The 13,999-nt window shown below is 34.5% G+C and overlaps 1 protein-coding gene across 2 annotated transcripts in view; it reads left to right on the top strand.

Moving 5' to 3' along the window:
* Positions 1-13,999, top strand: part of NINL (ninein like) — a 157,079-nt gene that overhangs the window by 98,537 nt on the left and 44,543 nt on the right. For both annotated transcript variants that reach the window (XM_074287699.1, XM_074287700.1), the window contains exons 12-14: positions 1,701-1,875; positions 4,024-4,134; positions 6,035-6,115. In XM_074287699.1, the coding sequence (XP_074143800.1) occupies positions 1,701-1,875; positions 4,024-4,134; positions 6,035-6,115 (367 nt within the window). The remainder of the gene's footprint in view (positions 1-1,700; positions 1,876-4,023; positions 4,135-6,034; positions 6,116-13,999) is intronic.

Below are 13,999 nucleotides of genomic sequence, written 5' to 3' on the forward strand. Positions count from 1 at the left end.
TCCTGGGGTAGGGGAGGAAGGTCCCTTCCACCTTAGAAATCTTGATGCTGTGATGAAACTATTCAGCCCAGCATTCAAGGTCTCCATGATGTGGCTATACCTCTTCTCTTTGCATTAGGAACCTGCAGTGTATGAATCATTGTATTTGGTGCTGGGGGAGATAACAAAACTAGAAGAAAGAATTCTTAGCTTCCAAGAAGTTACAAATGTTGTATCCTAGTGGAGGGGATGAAATTAGGAGGCATCAAGATATACTGGGGAAAGCTCTAGCTAGCTCTAGGGTCAAATAACTAGGATCCAAATATTTCCTGTATAGTTTTGAGAAATGCACTAAACTTTCCTGAGCCCCAGATATCTCATGTGTAAAATGGGGAAGTTGAATTAGATGGTCTTCTCTTGATCTTGATCCAACTCTTAATCCTCTGATCCTCTGAATTCAAACTCTAATATAAAAGGGAATGCATTTAAGTGTAGAAGAGCATCTGCTTGAGAGTCTTGCCCACCCATTCATTAAAATTATTTAATAATAATTAAAAAAAAGCTTCCCATTCTTATTTGAAATAATACAGAAATGCCAAGGGCTGTGAGAATTCGGGTAAAGGAGAAAATGCTTCCAGTCAAGATTAGGAGCAAGGAAAGAGACATTAAGGTCTTAAGAGTTCTTGGAGGAGGGAGCATTTGTGCTGAGCCTTGAAGAACAGGCAGTTTCTCAACAATGGACTCAGGAGGGATGGCAAGGTGGGACATTCCATTTTAGGAAACTTCATTTCCAAGTATAGCATATATATAAAATAAATAGAGTAATCTACTTTAGGCAGTAGCATAGAATATTAGAGGTATGGAAGAATGAGACTAAAAAGATAACGTAGAAGAAGATAGGGTTAGGCTTTGAAATGCACATAAAAAAATTTCCATAGAAAATGGCCATGAAAATTGCATGGGATATTAACCTTCCCCACCCACCTTACATAAGTTCTCATCTCCTGTATTTTTCCTGTGGATTTAGTATATTTTACTTTATACTCTGTATTCTGTTTATCTGTGTATATTCTCCATCCCTTGCTATATTATATGATAGCACCCTTGCATCTCTAATGGCATCTTGTACAGGACCTTGCACATTTATTGTATGTTGTATTTAATAATAATAGCTAGCATTTATATAGCATTTTAAAAACCCTCATTGCTCTTCATTTATGTTACTTCATTCCATCTTTACAATAAATTGGGAAGTAAATGCTGTTATTTAACAGATGAGGAAACTGAGGCTGAGAAAAATTAAAAAGACATGCTCAACTTCACACAGAGAGTGAGTGAGCCAGAATTTGAAGTCAGGCTTTCTTGTCTCCAAGTTCAACATTATATGTGGTGTATGTGTGTGTGTGTGGGGGGTCAATTGGTGAATATTTACTAAGCATCTCATTTATGCCCAAAATTATTTGACACTGGGAAGGATCCCAAAGGAACATAAGATGTGTTCTTTATCTTCAAGGAACTTACTTGGGAGATAAAAACAATGTGCAAGAACAAAAGAGTAATTAAGTTCTAACTATGTAACACTGATTATAATTGTAGCAGAAATTCAGGGAAGGACATCTGCATGAGTTAGCATGACCAGGAAAGGCTTCACAGGAGAAGTTCTGAGAACTTGAAGTGGGTTTTGAAAGCTTCATCATGGACTTAATCTTTGTATGTTACAGACACCTGGAGGAGGACTACCGAGGAAAATTGTCAATAATTCGATCTGAGATCGAGACGGAGCGAGAGATGTTCTGGCAGCAGGTGAACAGGCAGAGAACCAAGCTTGAAGCAGACATTGAGTATCTGCAGAGGGAAGAGGTGTGCCTTCAGGAGAAATTGACCTTGGCCTTGAAGGTAGGGAAGACTCCATACAGGGCCATCTGTACCAATTATAAGATGTTAATTTTATTGGTACCTTCTTCCTCCTCCAAAAAGTATTTTTTTGTTTGTTTGCTTGTTTTGGCAAAGCAATTGGGGTTAAGTCACTTGCCCAGGATCACACAGCTAGCAAGTATTAAGTGTCTGAGATAACATTTGAACTCAGGTCTGTGTTCTATTCACTGTACCATCTAGTTTTCCCCCAAAAAATATGTTTTAACAAAGTTAAAACAAATAAACTAGTAATCCTGTAACAAAGTCAAAGAGCCCACTTAGGATCCATCCATACTCCAATACTGTGCTCCATTCAGGAAGTGAAAACAAAGTGGAATAAACATTATTTAGCACTTATTACATACAAGTCACTGTATTAAAGAGTTTCTGTTTGTTTTTTTGGGTTTTTTTTTCAAATATTATCTCAATGATTGAGACCATTTCCAATGATCTTGTGATGAAGGGAGCCATCTACACCCAGAGAGAGGATTGTGGGAACTGAGTGTGCATCACACCATAACATTCTCACTCTTTTTGTTGTTGTTCACTTGCATTTTGTTTTCTTACTCATTTTCTTTCCTTTTTGATCTGATTTTTCTTGTGCAACAAGAGAATTGTATAAATATGTTTACACATGTTGGATTTAACATATATTTTAACATGTATAACATATAATGGATTGCTCGCCATCTAGGGGAGGGGGTTGGGGGGAAGGAGGAGAAAATCTGAAACACAAGGCTTTGCAAAGGTCAATGTTGAAAATTATCCATGCATGTTTTCAAAATAAAAAGCTTTTTAAAAAAAAAAAAACTTTATTTCAAGGGACAGCTAGATGACTTAGTGGATACGGCACCAGCCCTGGAATCAGAAGAACCTGAGTTCAAATTCAGCCTCATATACTTAATACTTAATAGCTGTGTAACCCTGGGCAAATCACTTAACCCCAATTGTCTCTCCAAAAAAATATTTCTCATTTCATCCCTACAACAATCCTAAGAAATAAGTCCTGTTATCCTCATGTTACAATTGAGGAAACGAAGGCAGACAGAGGGAGGGAGAGACTTTGACAATGTGAGCAATCTATCTTCTGGACAGATTAGAGAAGAAAGGAGGGAATGGAATAAAAGATACATGTAAGCCTTGGCAAGGAGGAGGGTCACCCCTTCATCATATATGGGAGTAAAGTAGGGTAACAGTGAAAAATGTCTGAGTAAAATGAAAAAAAGGAAAGAATAGGGGAGATGACCCTTGGTGACTGACCTTAATTTTTTTCAGTGAAATATGAGGCATTGAAGAGAATATCAATATGTATGTTTAAGTTCCCCAATAAGGGGAATGGCTTACTTTCCTTCATTATTATGACAGGAAAAAATTACATAGCTTATCAGTTTTTTCTCATTTCCCAGTATTTGCAAACACTAATTTCTTTTCTCATGTTGACATCTGGATTTCAATCATTTTCAAAGCAAAATACTCATAGAATGCAAGAAGATAATAACTTACAAATCATTTCTTACCAAACACTTTGTGCTCAGAGCTTATGTGAATAAAAAATGTGTATTCTTTTGAGAAGGTGACAGTGAATCCCACTAGCATTTTACCTTGAGAAGCAGCATGGGCCATATTGAGTAGGGCCCTAAATTTGGATCCAAGGAAACCAGGGCTCAAATCTTACCTCATATACACAAATCATTTTACTTTGCTTCAGTTTTTTAAATCTATAAAATGGAAGATTTGGACTTAATGACTATTAAAAGAGATCTAAACTGATCCCATGAATTCCTGAATCTCAATTTCCTCATCTATAAAATGGAGTAAGAATACCTATAGTTCTCATCTTACAAGGATGTTTGTTGTAAGGTTAGAATGAAAAATGTATTTTGGAATTTTGCAAATTCTGAGTTATTATATAAACTTTGTGCTCTCATCCCTTAGTCAGGGATTGTTTATTACCAAGTATCTGCATGATCCTTTACTTCCATTTCATTTTTCTTATTATTTTCCCAACTTTTAATACTATTATTCCAATAATTTGATTGAATATTCCAAGACTTTGATTGAAGATAGTCTGGAAAAAATACATCTTTTAGCAGTTTTCTTTTCATTAAATTCTTTCCTTCGATTTTCTAGGAAAATAGTCGATTACAGAAGGAAATCATGGAGGTTGTGGAAAAGTTGGCAGCATCAGAAAAGCTGGTATCAAAACTACAAAATGATCTTGAATTTGTGTTGAAAGACAAGGTAACTCTTCTCACTTATGTCATCTTTTGTTCCTGTGGGAAACAGGCTCTGAAATTGGGCTGAGATGAAAGATGCTATATTTACATTCAGTAATTCAGACTCTTGGCTTAAAATATTTGGCATCTAGATGCAGGTCTGAACTCAGTCCTCTTTCTTATCTAGAATTTCATAATTATTAAGAAAGAACTAATGTGATTGTTTATTGGTTCAAAGTTTTTTTTTATTTTTCAGGACCTTTCATTAAGATGAAAGCATCCTTATTATACAATCAGACTTCCCTAGGCAGTTTTCCAAAATTCACTTCAATTCTATTTGCAGAATGTTAATTAAATAACTTACTTTGTGAAAGAAATTGTATTTAGACAAGCAAAAAACAATAAGAGATGGTCCCTACCTTTAAGTATTTCACTAAACTTTTTGGGTAAATAAGTTATGTACACATTTCATTTCAGAAATTTGAAGAGACAAACCAGGTTGGTAAATGTTCATAAACGTTTAACAGCCATAGTATATTCACAGTATAATCTCATACAATGGCAGGATTTTGCTTTCCCCCCCCCCATTTTGGGAAAGTGAAACCTGGAAGAGAGAAGGCACTTTCAGACATATTTGCACCCTACATAGTAAGCAAAGAAAAAAAACATTTATGGAGCATCTACTGTGGGTTAGACACCAAAAGATTTTTCCTGCCTTCAAGGAGCTTATGGGGGTGGGGAGGGGAGAGAAATAAGCAAGCAAATATTCACAAATGAGATATATACGGGACAAATAGAAAATAACAGAGTGAAGATGCTAGAATTAAAAGTGGTTGGGAAAAGTTTCCTGTAGAAAATAGGATTTTAGAGGCCCTGCTTGCTACAGAGCAGGTAAATGTTGTTACTATAGGATTATTGGAAAGAAATCAGATCCTTCTGGCAATCTCATGCCTTTTCATCCCAGACTACAAGCAGAACAGCCTACTAATTTGAGAAAGTTGATGTGACCATTTCTTTTAACTGCAAATGAGTCTCTGTGCAGTGGGAATCCAGGATCTGTATTGGGGGGACAAATCTGTGCTAAATTGTCTCTGGCAAAAACCCTAGCTGTCAAAGAACCTTTTGCAGATGGATTGGGTGTGGTTCCAGTAAAACAAGTTACTGTTCCATTCCTTGCCCAACTGTACCACAAGTCTTAGGACTAGAAATGCTTCCTTTTCTTCTTAGGATCACATGGTTTTTATTATTCAGTTCCCTTCAGTTTTGTTTGTAAATAGATATGCTCAAGGTATTGTTAGACTGGCAGATAATTTCTTTAAATTAAAGAAGATTATCTATACTGCCCAACTTTTTACACTGTGGGTCGCAACCCCATATGAAGTTTCCTAACTGAATATGTAGGTTGTGAGATTAGTTTATTAGCAGCAAATATTTGATTTGTATTCCTATTTTACATATCTAAATAGCTGGGGTCATGTAAAAATTTTTCAGGTGAAAAAGGGAGAAAGAAAGGAGCCCTAATCTATAGGATTTCATTTGGAAGAGTTATAGGCAGTTACTGTAGTTTTAAGACTTGATGATGGGTTAGAGCAAAAATCTGTCATCATTAAATATATGGCCTGTTATGCTTTCTACAATACTCCTAAATGTGGCCAGAACCAGATTAAAATATAATTGGGGAATACTTATCAAAATAAACAATAATATGATAAAATATAAATGTCATTTTTTTTTTAGTGGATCTTAAGTATATGGGGTTTAGTGGTATCCATTTTTATTTGAGTTGCTACAGAAGTGAAGCAGGCTAAGAGAGGGGTCTTTTTTTCCCCTTTATTTGATCTGCATTTGGAAAGGGATCTTGTTTCTTCATGTCATTTACATCTTCTAGTTGAGGATAATAAGAATTTTATTAATTGAATTTGCAGCTGGAGCCGCACAACACTGAACTCTTCAGTCAGGAAGAACGGTTTGCAGAAGTTGTTAAAGAATATGAACTCAAGTGCAGGGTATGTACCTGTGGAAAAACCTTTTGCAAAAATTCTGAGAAGTTTTCTCTCTCTGGCTGTTGAGAAGCCATGTACCTTTTCTTTTTAACTTAATGGAAACAGAGGAGACATATAATTTCTATTTAATTTTTTTTTTATTTAGAGCTGGTAAAGAACATTTTTGTTTCTTGGGCAAAAAGCTTTCTGTATCTTCTAATCCTGTAGGCTTCTCTTAAACTTCCATGTTTCTCAAGCCTCTATGGTAACATACATCTGTACTCTTAGAAGTGGGCTGCAGATCTCTCCTAAGACAGCATCCCACCAGTTGCCAATTAAAGACTATGGATACTAGTAGACTTAGCTGGTCATCAGTGATAAATAATAGAAAAGATGCTGAAAATTCCCCTTTCTTCTGTTACCAGTGAAGACAATATTAAAAAAAATTTTTTCACTTAATAATATTTTATTTTTTCCAATTACATGTAAGGATAGTTTTCAACATTCACTTTTGTAAGATTTTGAGTTCCAGTTTTTTTTCTCCCTTCATCCTTTACCTCTTCCCTCTCCAAGACAGCAAGCAATGTGATGTCAATTATACATGTACAATCATATTCATTGTATTTCCACATTAGAAATTTTGTGAAAGAAAAATCAAAACAAAATGGAAAAACCATAAGAAAGAAAAAATAACCAAAAAAGTGAAAATAGTATGCTTTGATCCACATCCAGTCTCCATAATTCTTTCTTTGAATGCTGATGGCATTTTCCATCCTTCGTAGGACAATGTTATTATTGATGATTGCCAGTTAGGAATGTGTTTCCCCTTGAAATTTTTCCATGCCCAACCAAGAGGCATCAGAGCTAAAATTCCTTAAATTTGGATTAAACCTAGATGCTGGGATCAGAAGCCTTCCTCTATTCCTTATTTTGATATTATTATTATTATTTTCATGATCAACATCATCATTATTATTAAAAACAATAATAGTAATAGCATTTATAGGGTGTTATAAGTGTTTCTGGGTGGCACAATGGATAAAGCACTAGGCCTGGATTCAAGAGAACTTCTTGAATGCAAATCTGGCCTCAGACATTTACTAGCTCCATGACCCTGGGCAAGTCATGTAATGATGTTTGCCTCAGTTTCCTCATCTGTAAAATGAGCTGGAAAAGGAAATAGAAAACTACTCCTGTATCTTTGCCAAGAATTCCCCAAATGAGATCAGGAAGAGTCAGACATGACTAAAAATGACTGAACAACAAATGGTGGTTCAAGGTTTGCATAGTGCTTTACAAACATTCTCATGAGGTGATAATTAAAGGAGTCTTATCACCCTAAAAACTATATAGTCAGTCCTCTATATAGTTAGTGTCTAGAGTATGGGTAAAATTCTTAATAGGCCAATTAGGTGACTCTGTGGATAGAATAGCAAGCCTAGGGTCAGAAAGACTCATCTTCATGAGTTTAAATTCATCCCCAGACACTTACTAGTTGTGTGAACCTGGGCAAATCACTTAACGCCATTTGCCTCAGTTTTCTCCTCTGTATGATGAGCTGGAAAAGGAAATGGCAAATTGCTCTAGAATCTCTGCCAAGAAAACCCCAAGGAATTGTTAAGTGTCAGACATGACTATAAAACAATTCAATAACAACAAAATTCTTAAACTATTAAGATTGCTGTTATAATAATAATAATTTTTTAAAATCTCCTTCCAAGTCCAAAACTATTATCCATGTTATAAGGGGAATGGGATGAATTGCTCCAAAAAACAAACTTCTCAATTTCCATTATAGCTGAGAATGCTATAATAGCTGTAAAAGCTTAGAAAGAACCTTGAAATGGGGCAGCTAGGTGGCGCAGTGTAGCGAGCACCAGCCCTGAATTCAGGAGGACCTGAGTTCAAATGTGGTCTCAGACACTTAACACTTCCTAGCTGTGTGACCCTGGGCAAGTCACTTAACCCCAGCCTCAAAAAACAAAACAAAACAAAACAAAAAAAAAAACAAAACAAAAACAAAAACAAAACCTTGAAATATCAGCCATAGGAATGAAGAGAACTTTTATAGAATATAATAATATTCTATATAATATAGATAATAATATAGTAGAAGAGAATAAGAGGTCTCTTATTATTCGTCAGTGCTAAATTACAACAGAAATGGAAATAGATACTAATAGTTATATGCAAAAATTTTATACTGCTTTTTTTTGTCAATGACATATTCTTAACTTTAACTTACTGGATCTGTGTAGGGAGGGCCACTGTAAGAAATAACATCCTGTATAGCCCAGATTAAATAAATAAAAACAGAAATTGAGAAATTACTTTAATCTGAAAAGGGAAACGCCTAAGGTTCTGAAGATTCTGAAAATGTATATTTAACACAACAACACTTAATGCAAATTCCAGAAGTGCCAACAAGCTATGAAACAGACAGCAAAAATAATGTTGAAGTCTCAAGTAATTTTGAAAAAAATATGGGCAGACTTAGAATGGAATTTTGAAAAGCCCTTTTTGAGTTTCATGGAATGAATTAAAATAACAGGCCTATTATATCAAAATAAAGTAAATCAAAAAAGCTGGCTTGAATAAATGCATTTCCCTGCAATATAAAAACATTTCATAACCTGCATACAACAGTATAGCTATTAATATAACTTAAAAATATAGCTGTGGTCATTGCAATGTTAAGAAACTTAAGAGAAAAGGTAGGGGCTGCTAAGTGCCACACTGGATAGAGCAATGGCCCTGAAGTTAGAACTTGTGTTCAAATTTGACCTCAGATACTAATTGTGTGATCTTGGACAAGTCGCTTAACTCTTCATCAAAAGGCGAAAAAAAAGAAAGATGAAGCTTTCTGGGAACTGTTCTTAGGATGGGATATAAATACTATCAATTTAGGAAAACTATTGAAGATCTAGAGGAAAACTTTGAAAGATTAAATCATTATCTAGCTGGTAAACATAATAGAAGATGGAATAGTAGAGAGCTAGTTCTAAAGTCAGAAAGATGTGTCTAAATGCATCCTCAGATATTTACTAGTTGTATGATCCTGGACAAATCACTTAACCCTATTTGCTTCAGTTTCCTCATCTGTAAAAATGAACTGAAGAAATAAATGGCATCTTTTCCAGAAAAATACTAAATGGGATCACAAAGAGTTGAACATTACTGAAAAACAACAACAAACAGTGGTAAATTAGAACACCATATACACCAATTCCAAATAATGAAAAAGAAACCCATGGGATATCATCTAGAAAAATAAAAGTATATCACAAATTTTCACATCTTTGATCCACAATGAAAAACAGAAGTCAAAAGATTAAGTTGATACAAGGGGGAAAAAGCAATGAAAGAAACAGAACAATTGTATCTCTATCAAAAAAACAATTTGAGAAGCAAAAAAATTAGAAAGTGAGAGATCTTAGAAAAAGAGGATGTAGAAAACTTCCTCCACTCTAAGTTGGAAGTTCAATATAGTGAAAACACAAGTTGGATCAAAAAAAGAATTTGTGTGTAATATTATGAATGACAGAACTATTTAGTTAAATGAAGAAACTGAAGATTTTGCAGATAGGTGGTACAGGAATAGAGCACTGGACCTGGAATCAGGAAGATCTGAGTCAAATTTTGGATTAAACAGTTATTAGTTATGTATTTGGGTCATTTATTTAATTTCTGCCTGCTTCAGTTTCTTTATCTTTAAAATGGCAATATAATAGCATATGTCTCCCAAAGTTGAATTGAAGATATGAGATAATATTTGAAAAGCAATTTGCAAACCTTTTTAGTTCTATATAAATGTTCATTAGTATTATTGATGAGAGCAATAACGATGAGAGCAGGGCAGCATTTCATCGTTAAAAATAAACATGTGACAAATTCAAAATGGCCATTCTCTTTGCCAAAAGGGACATTTATTTAGGAGAAGAGGTTACAAACAAAATGAAAATGTAAAATAAGCAACAGGAATGGTAAATATGAAAAAGATTTTGGAGAGCAATAGGCTTACCAAGGAAAGGGTCTAGAAGAATCCATTAAAAGAATATGCCATGAGGTCTGAGTATGTCATTGACTGGCAGGTTAAATACATAGAGGAGCAAAGCTCACCAGAGTTAGCTATAACAAAGAGAAAGACTACATTAAAGGGAAGAAATATGAGAAGGGAGAGAGAAAGGCAGAGAGAAAGACAGAGACATACTACCTCATAGAAAACTTAATCCTGAAAAGGACAACAAAGATCTTTATCATGAGCACATCTTTTATAGGGGAAATATAACTTTGGGGATTTCTCTAGAGAGGAGGAGAAAGTACCAGGGAAGAATTTGGTAGCTTGGGGGAGGGGGGGAATTAAGGAGGAGCTAGTTTGAATACCTGGCAGACCAGGTCCCAAATCTGTCTAAAGACAGCCTAATCAAAACCTAAAAGATTGTTTAAAGATGCCCAGAGTTTGGAGGGATAGATAATGGAGGCCGATAAAAAGTTCCATTCTCATATCACTCTCTGCAAACAGGATAGTCTGGGACTTGATTATGCATAATAACAGCTGGATGGGCTTCTTCCTGATATGGGAAGAGAATAAGGTCAAAATCCACATCATTATTAAAAGCTTATCAAGGAAAAAATAAAGAAAAATAAAGTTTAGAAAGTGGGCTTCAATCTACTTTTTAAAAACTTTCTCTTTTTGTCTTTGTTTTACAAAGTAGTTAAGATGAAAATATGTTTTACATGATTATACATGTTTAATCTTTTTTTTTTTTTTTTAAAGACTTGCCTTTTCAAGAAAGGGGGAAGGGAGAGAGGGCGAGAATTTGGAATTCAATTAAAAGAAAGCATGTTAAAAAAATTTTACATGTAATTTGAAAAACAAAATATTAAATTTATTTCTTAAAAAAGGGTATCAACAATGATGGACAGAAACAACTACACCCAGAGAAGGAACACTGGGGATTGAATGTAAACTATTGTGCACTACTGTCTTTCTACCCAGGTTACTCTTACCTTCGGAATCCAATTCTTAACGGGCAACAAGAAAATGGTATTTACACACATATATTGTATCTAGGTTATACTGTAACACATGTAAAATGTATGGGATTGCCTGTCATCTAGGGGAGGGAATAGAGGGAGAGAGGGGAAAATTTGGAAAAATGAATACAAGGGATAAAGTTATTTTAAAAAAAATTACTCATGCATATGTACTGTCAAAAATTTTTTTTCTGAGAGACAAAAGGGTGGAGTATAAAATGCTTTGGATTAAGAGCTAGGGACTCTCGGATTTAGTCCCAAGATTTAACCCATTAATCTTGTGTTCCTCAAACCTATTTTCTCATCTATAAAATTAATTTTTAAAAAGGGTATCAAGGATAAAGCTGAGACTATATGTGTTTAGAGATTATTTGGTCTAGTACTCAAGATCAAAGCTTAATGGGAAGAACACATTTAGAGCAATTAACACCTGTGCAGTCATCCTCTTATTGTATCCTTTGGCTTGGTCACGTGGAAGCCAAAGGGGCTGGATGTTCAAACAAAAATCTCTGCAGAGTTAATGAAATACAAGACTCATCACCTTAAGACAGCTGTAGAAAGATGAACACTTCCTCCTCAAAAAGTTAGAAGAGGACCCGTAGGTCTTTCAGAGCATACAATAAAGTTTAAAAATTACAGAAATACTTTTAAAACAGACTTCACAAAGTGAAAGTAAAGACTGTCAATAGCTATATGACACTAGATTCATTAGATATAACTGAATGAGGATTGCTACTGGTAACCATTTGTACCAGGTTATGTTGATTTTAGGTCCAAAATTCTATTTTCTTGGCAGGAAGTTTGGTAATGGCAACTAACAACAAGCCCTTTTTCTTCTCTCATGAAACTAAGAAGTGCTCATTGTCTGAGTCTGGGTGCAGAAGAGCAGCCTAGACTTTTGGGTGAAAAATCTCCTTGAATCCTTGAAGAATAGTTTGGGGAAATAAAGATATCAGGCTCAGTTCCCTTTCTTTTACACATATTTTTCAGGGTTGTGTCACATCATTCCCGATAGCTACATTCCTACAGTGACATAGTTATTCCCAAGGCCAGTGGCCTGGGGTTTCTTGAAAAGTATTGAGCTCTCTACTATTGGGGTTTCCTCTACATCAATTAGAATCCCAGGTAGCCTGGGGATTATTATGACAACATTCCTAAGAACTGAACCTGAATGATTATTTCTTTTCTGAGAGACAAAAGGGTGGAGTATAAAATGCTTTGGATTAAGAGCTAGGGACTCTCGGATCTAGTCCCAAGATTTAACCAATTAATCCTTTTGTTCCTCAAACCTGTTTTCTCATCTATAAATAATTGTGTTTAGACAAGATGACCTCAATAGTCCCTTTTAAGGTTGAAATACTATGAATATTCCGAATAAGTCCTTCCTTTGCAACAAGAATTCGGTTCTGCACATATATATTGTACCTAGGATATACTATAAGATATTTAATATGTATGGGAATGCCTGCCATCTAGGGGAGGGGGTGGAGGGAAGGAGGGGAAAAATTCGGAACAGAAGAGAGTACAAGGGATAATGTTGTAAAAAAAAAAAAAAATTACCTATGCATATGTACTGTCAAAGAAAATGTTATAATTATAAAAATTAATTAAAAAAAAAAGAACCAGAGGGGCTAAGATGAGAATGAAAAAAAAGAAAGAAAGAAAGAAAGAAAGAAAGAAAGAAAGAAAGAAAGAAAGAAAGAAAGAAAGAAAGAAAGAAAGAAAGAAAGAAAGAAAGAAAGAAAGAAAGAAAGAAAGAAAGAAAGAAAGAAAAAAGAAAAAAGAAAAGAAAAAGGGGCTCTAAAAAAAAAAAAAAAAAAAAGAAATACCATGAATATGTGGCACTGAATTGTTCCACCACTACTATTTTTCTTTTTTATTATAGGTTTCTAATTTTTAAAATGAATTCATTTTATTTTTATAACATTCATTTCTGAATATGTTGGAATGAAAGGAGGGAGATATATATTCTTGCCTTGGGGTCAACCTGGGCCATCAATTAATCTTTCTTTCTTTCTTTCTTTCTTTTTTTTACAGTTGTACTCATTGTTTATATTATTTTTTTTTTGCTACTGCTTAATTTACTTTGTAATGTTGTGCCACAATTCTCTTTTATTACCCTGACTCAGTTTTCCTAATTATCCTTCTTCCCTCCCTCCCTTCCTCCCTCTCTTCCTCCCTTCCTCCCTTCTTTCCTCCTTCCCTGCCTTTCTTCCTTCCTTTCTTCCTTCCTTCTTATTTCCCCCAACCTAGTTGTACTATACAGATAATGCAGAAATATCTCACTTTAGGAAAATCTAGTATACAAAAATCTACATATTTGAAATAAATGCTATTGTTCAGCCATAAGTTTAGTTGTGTCTGACTCTTTGTGATCCCATTTGGGAGTTTTTTACTGGAGAAAATTGCCATTTTCTTCTCCATTTCATTTTACGGATGAGGAAACTGAGGCAAAATAGTAAGTGACTTGCCTAGAATCACATAGCTAATCTGAGTTCAGATTTAAACTCAGGAAAGTTCATCTTCCTGGTCCAGTACTACATTTATTTACCAGCCTGATTAACTGATGGCCCAGGTTGACCCTGAGGCAAGAAAATATATCTCCCTCCTTTCATTCCAATTCCTCCAATAGAGGACTATAAATGTGAAATATTGTACATGCTTTTAGGGATGATGGATAATTTTATTGTTTTTGTTGAATTTTTTTAAAGATAATCTTTGTTACAAAGAAAGTCTTACTGGCTAGAAAGGAGGAGAGGAACATTCAGAAATGAATGTTATAAAAATAAAATGAATTCATTTTAAAAATTATAAACCTATAATAAAAAAATCAATGTTTATTTAACAAAATTTGTTTTTTGTTAATATTAT

The sequence above is a fragment of the Sminthopsis crassicaudata genome, chromosome 2, assembly GCF_048593235.1.
Source record: "Sminthopsis crassicaudata isolate SCR6 chromosome 2, ASM4859323v1, whole genome shotgun sequence".
NCBI lineage: Eukaryota > Metazoa > Chordata > Mammalia > Dasyuromorphia > Dasyuridae > Sminthopsis > Sminthopsis crassicaudata.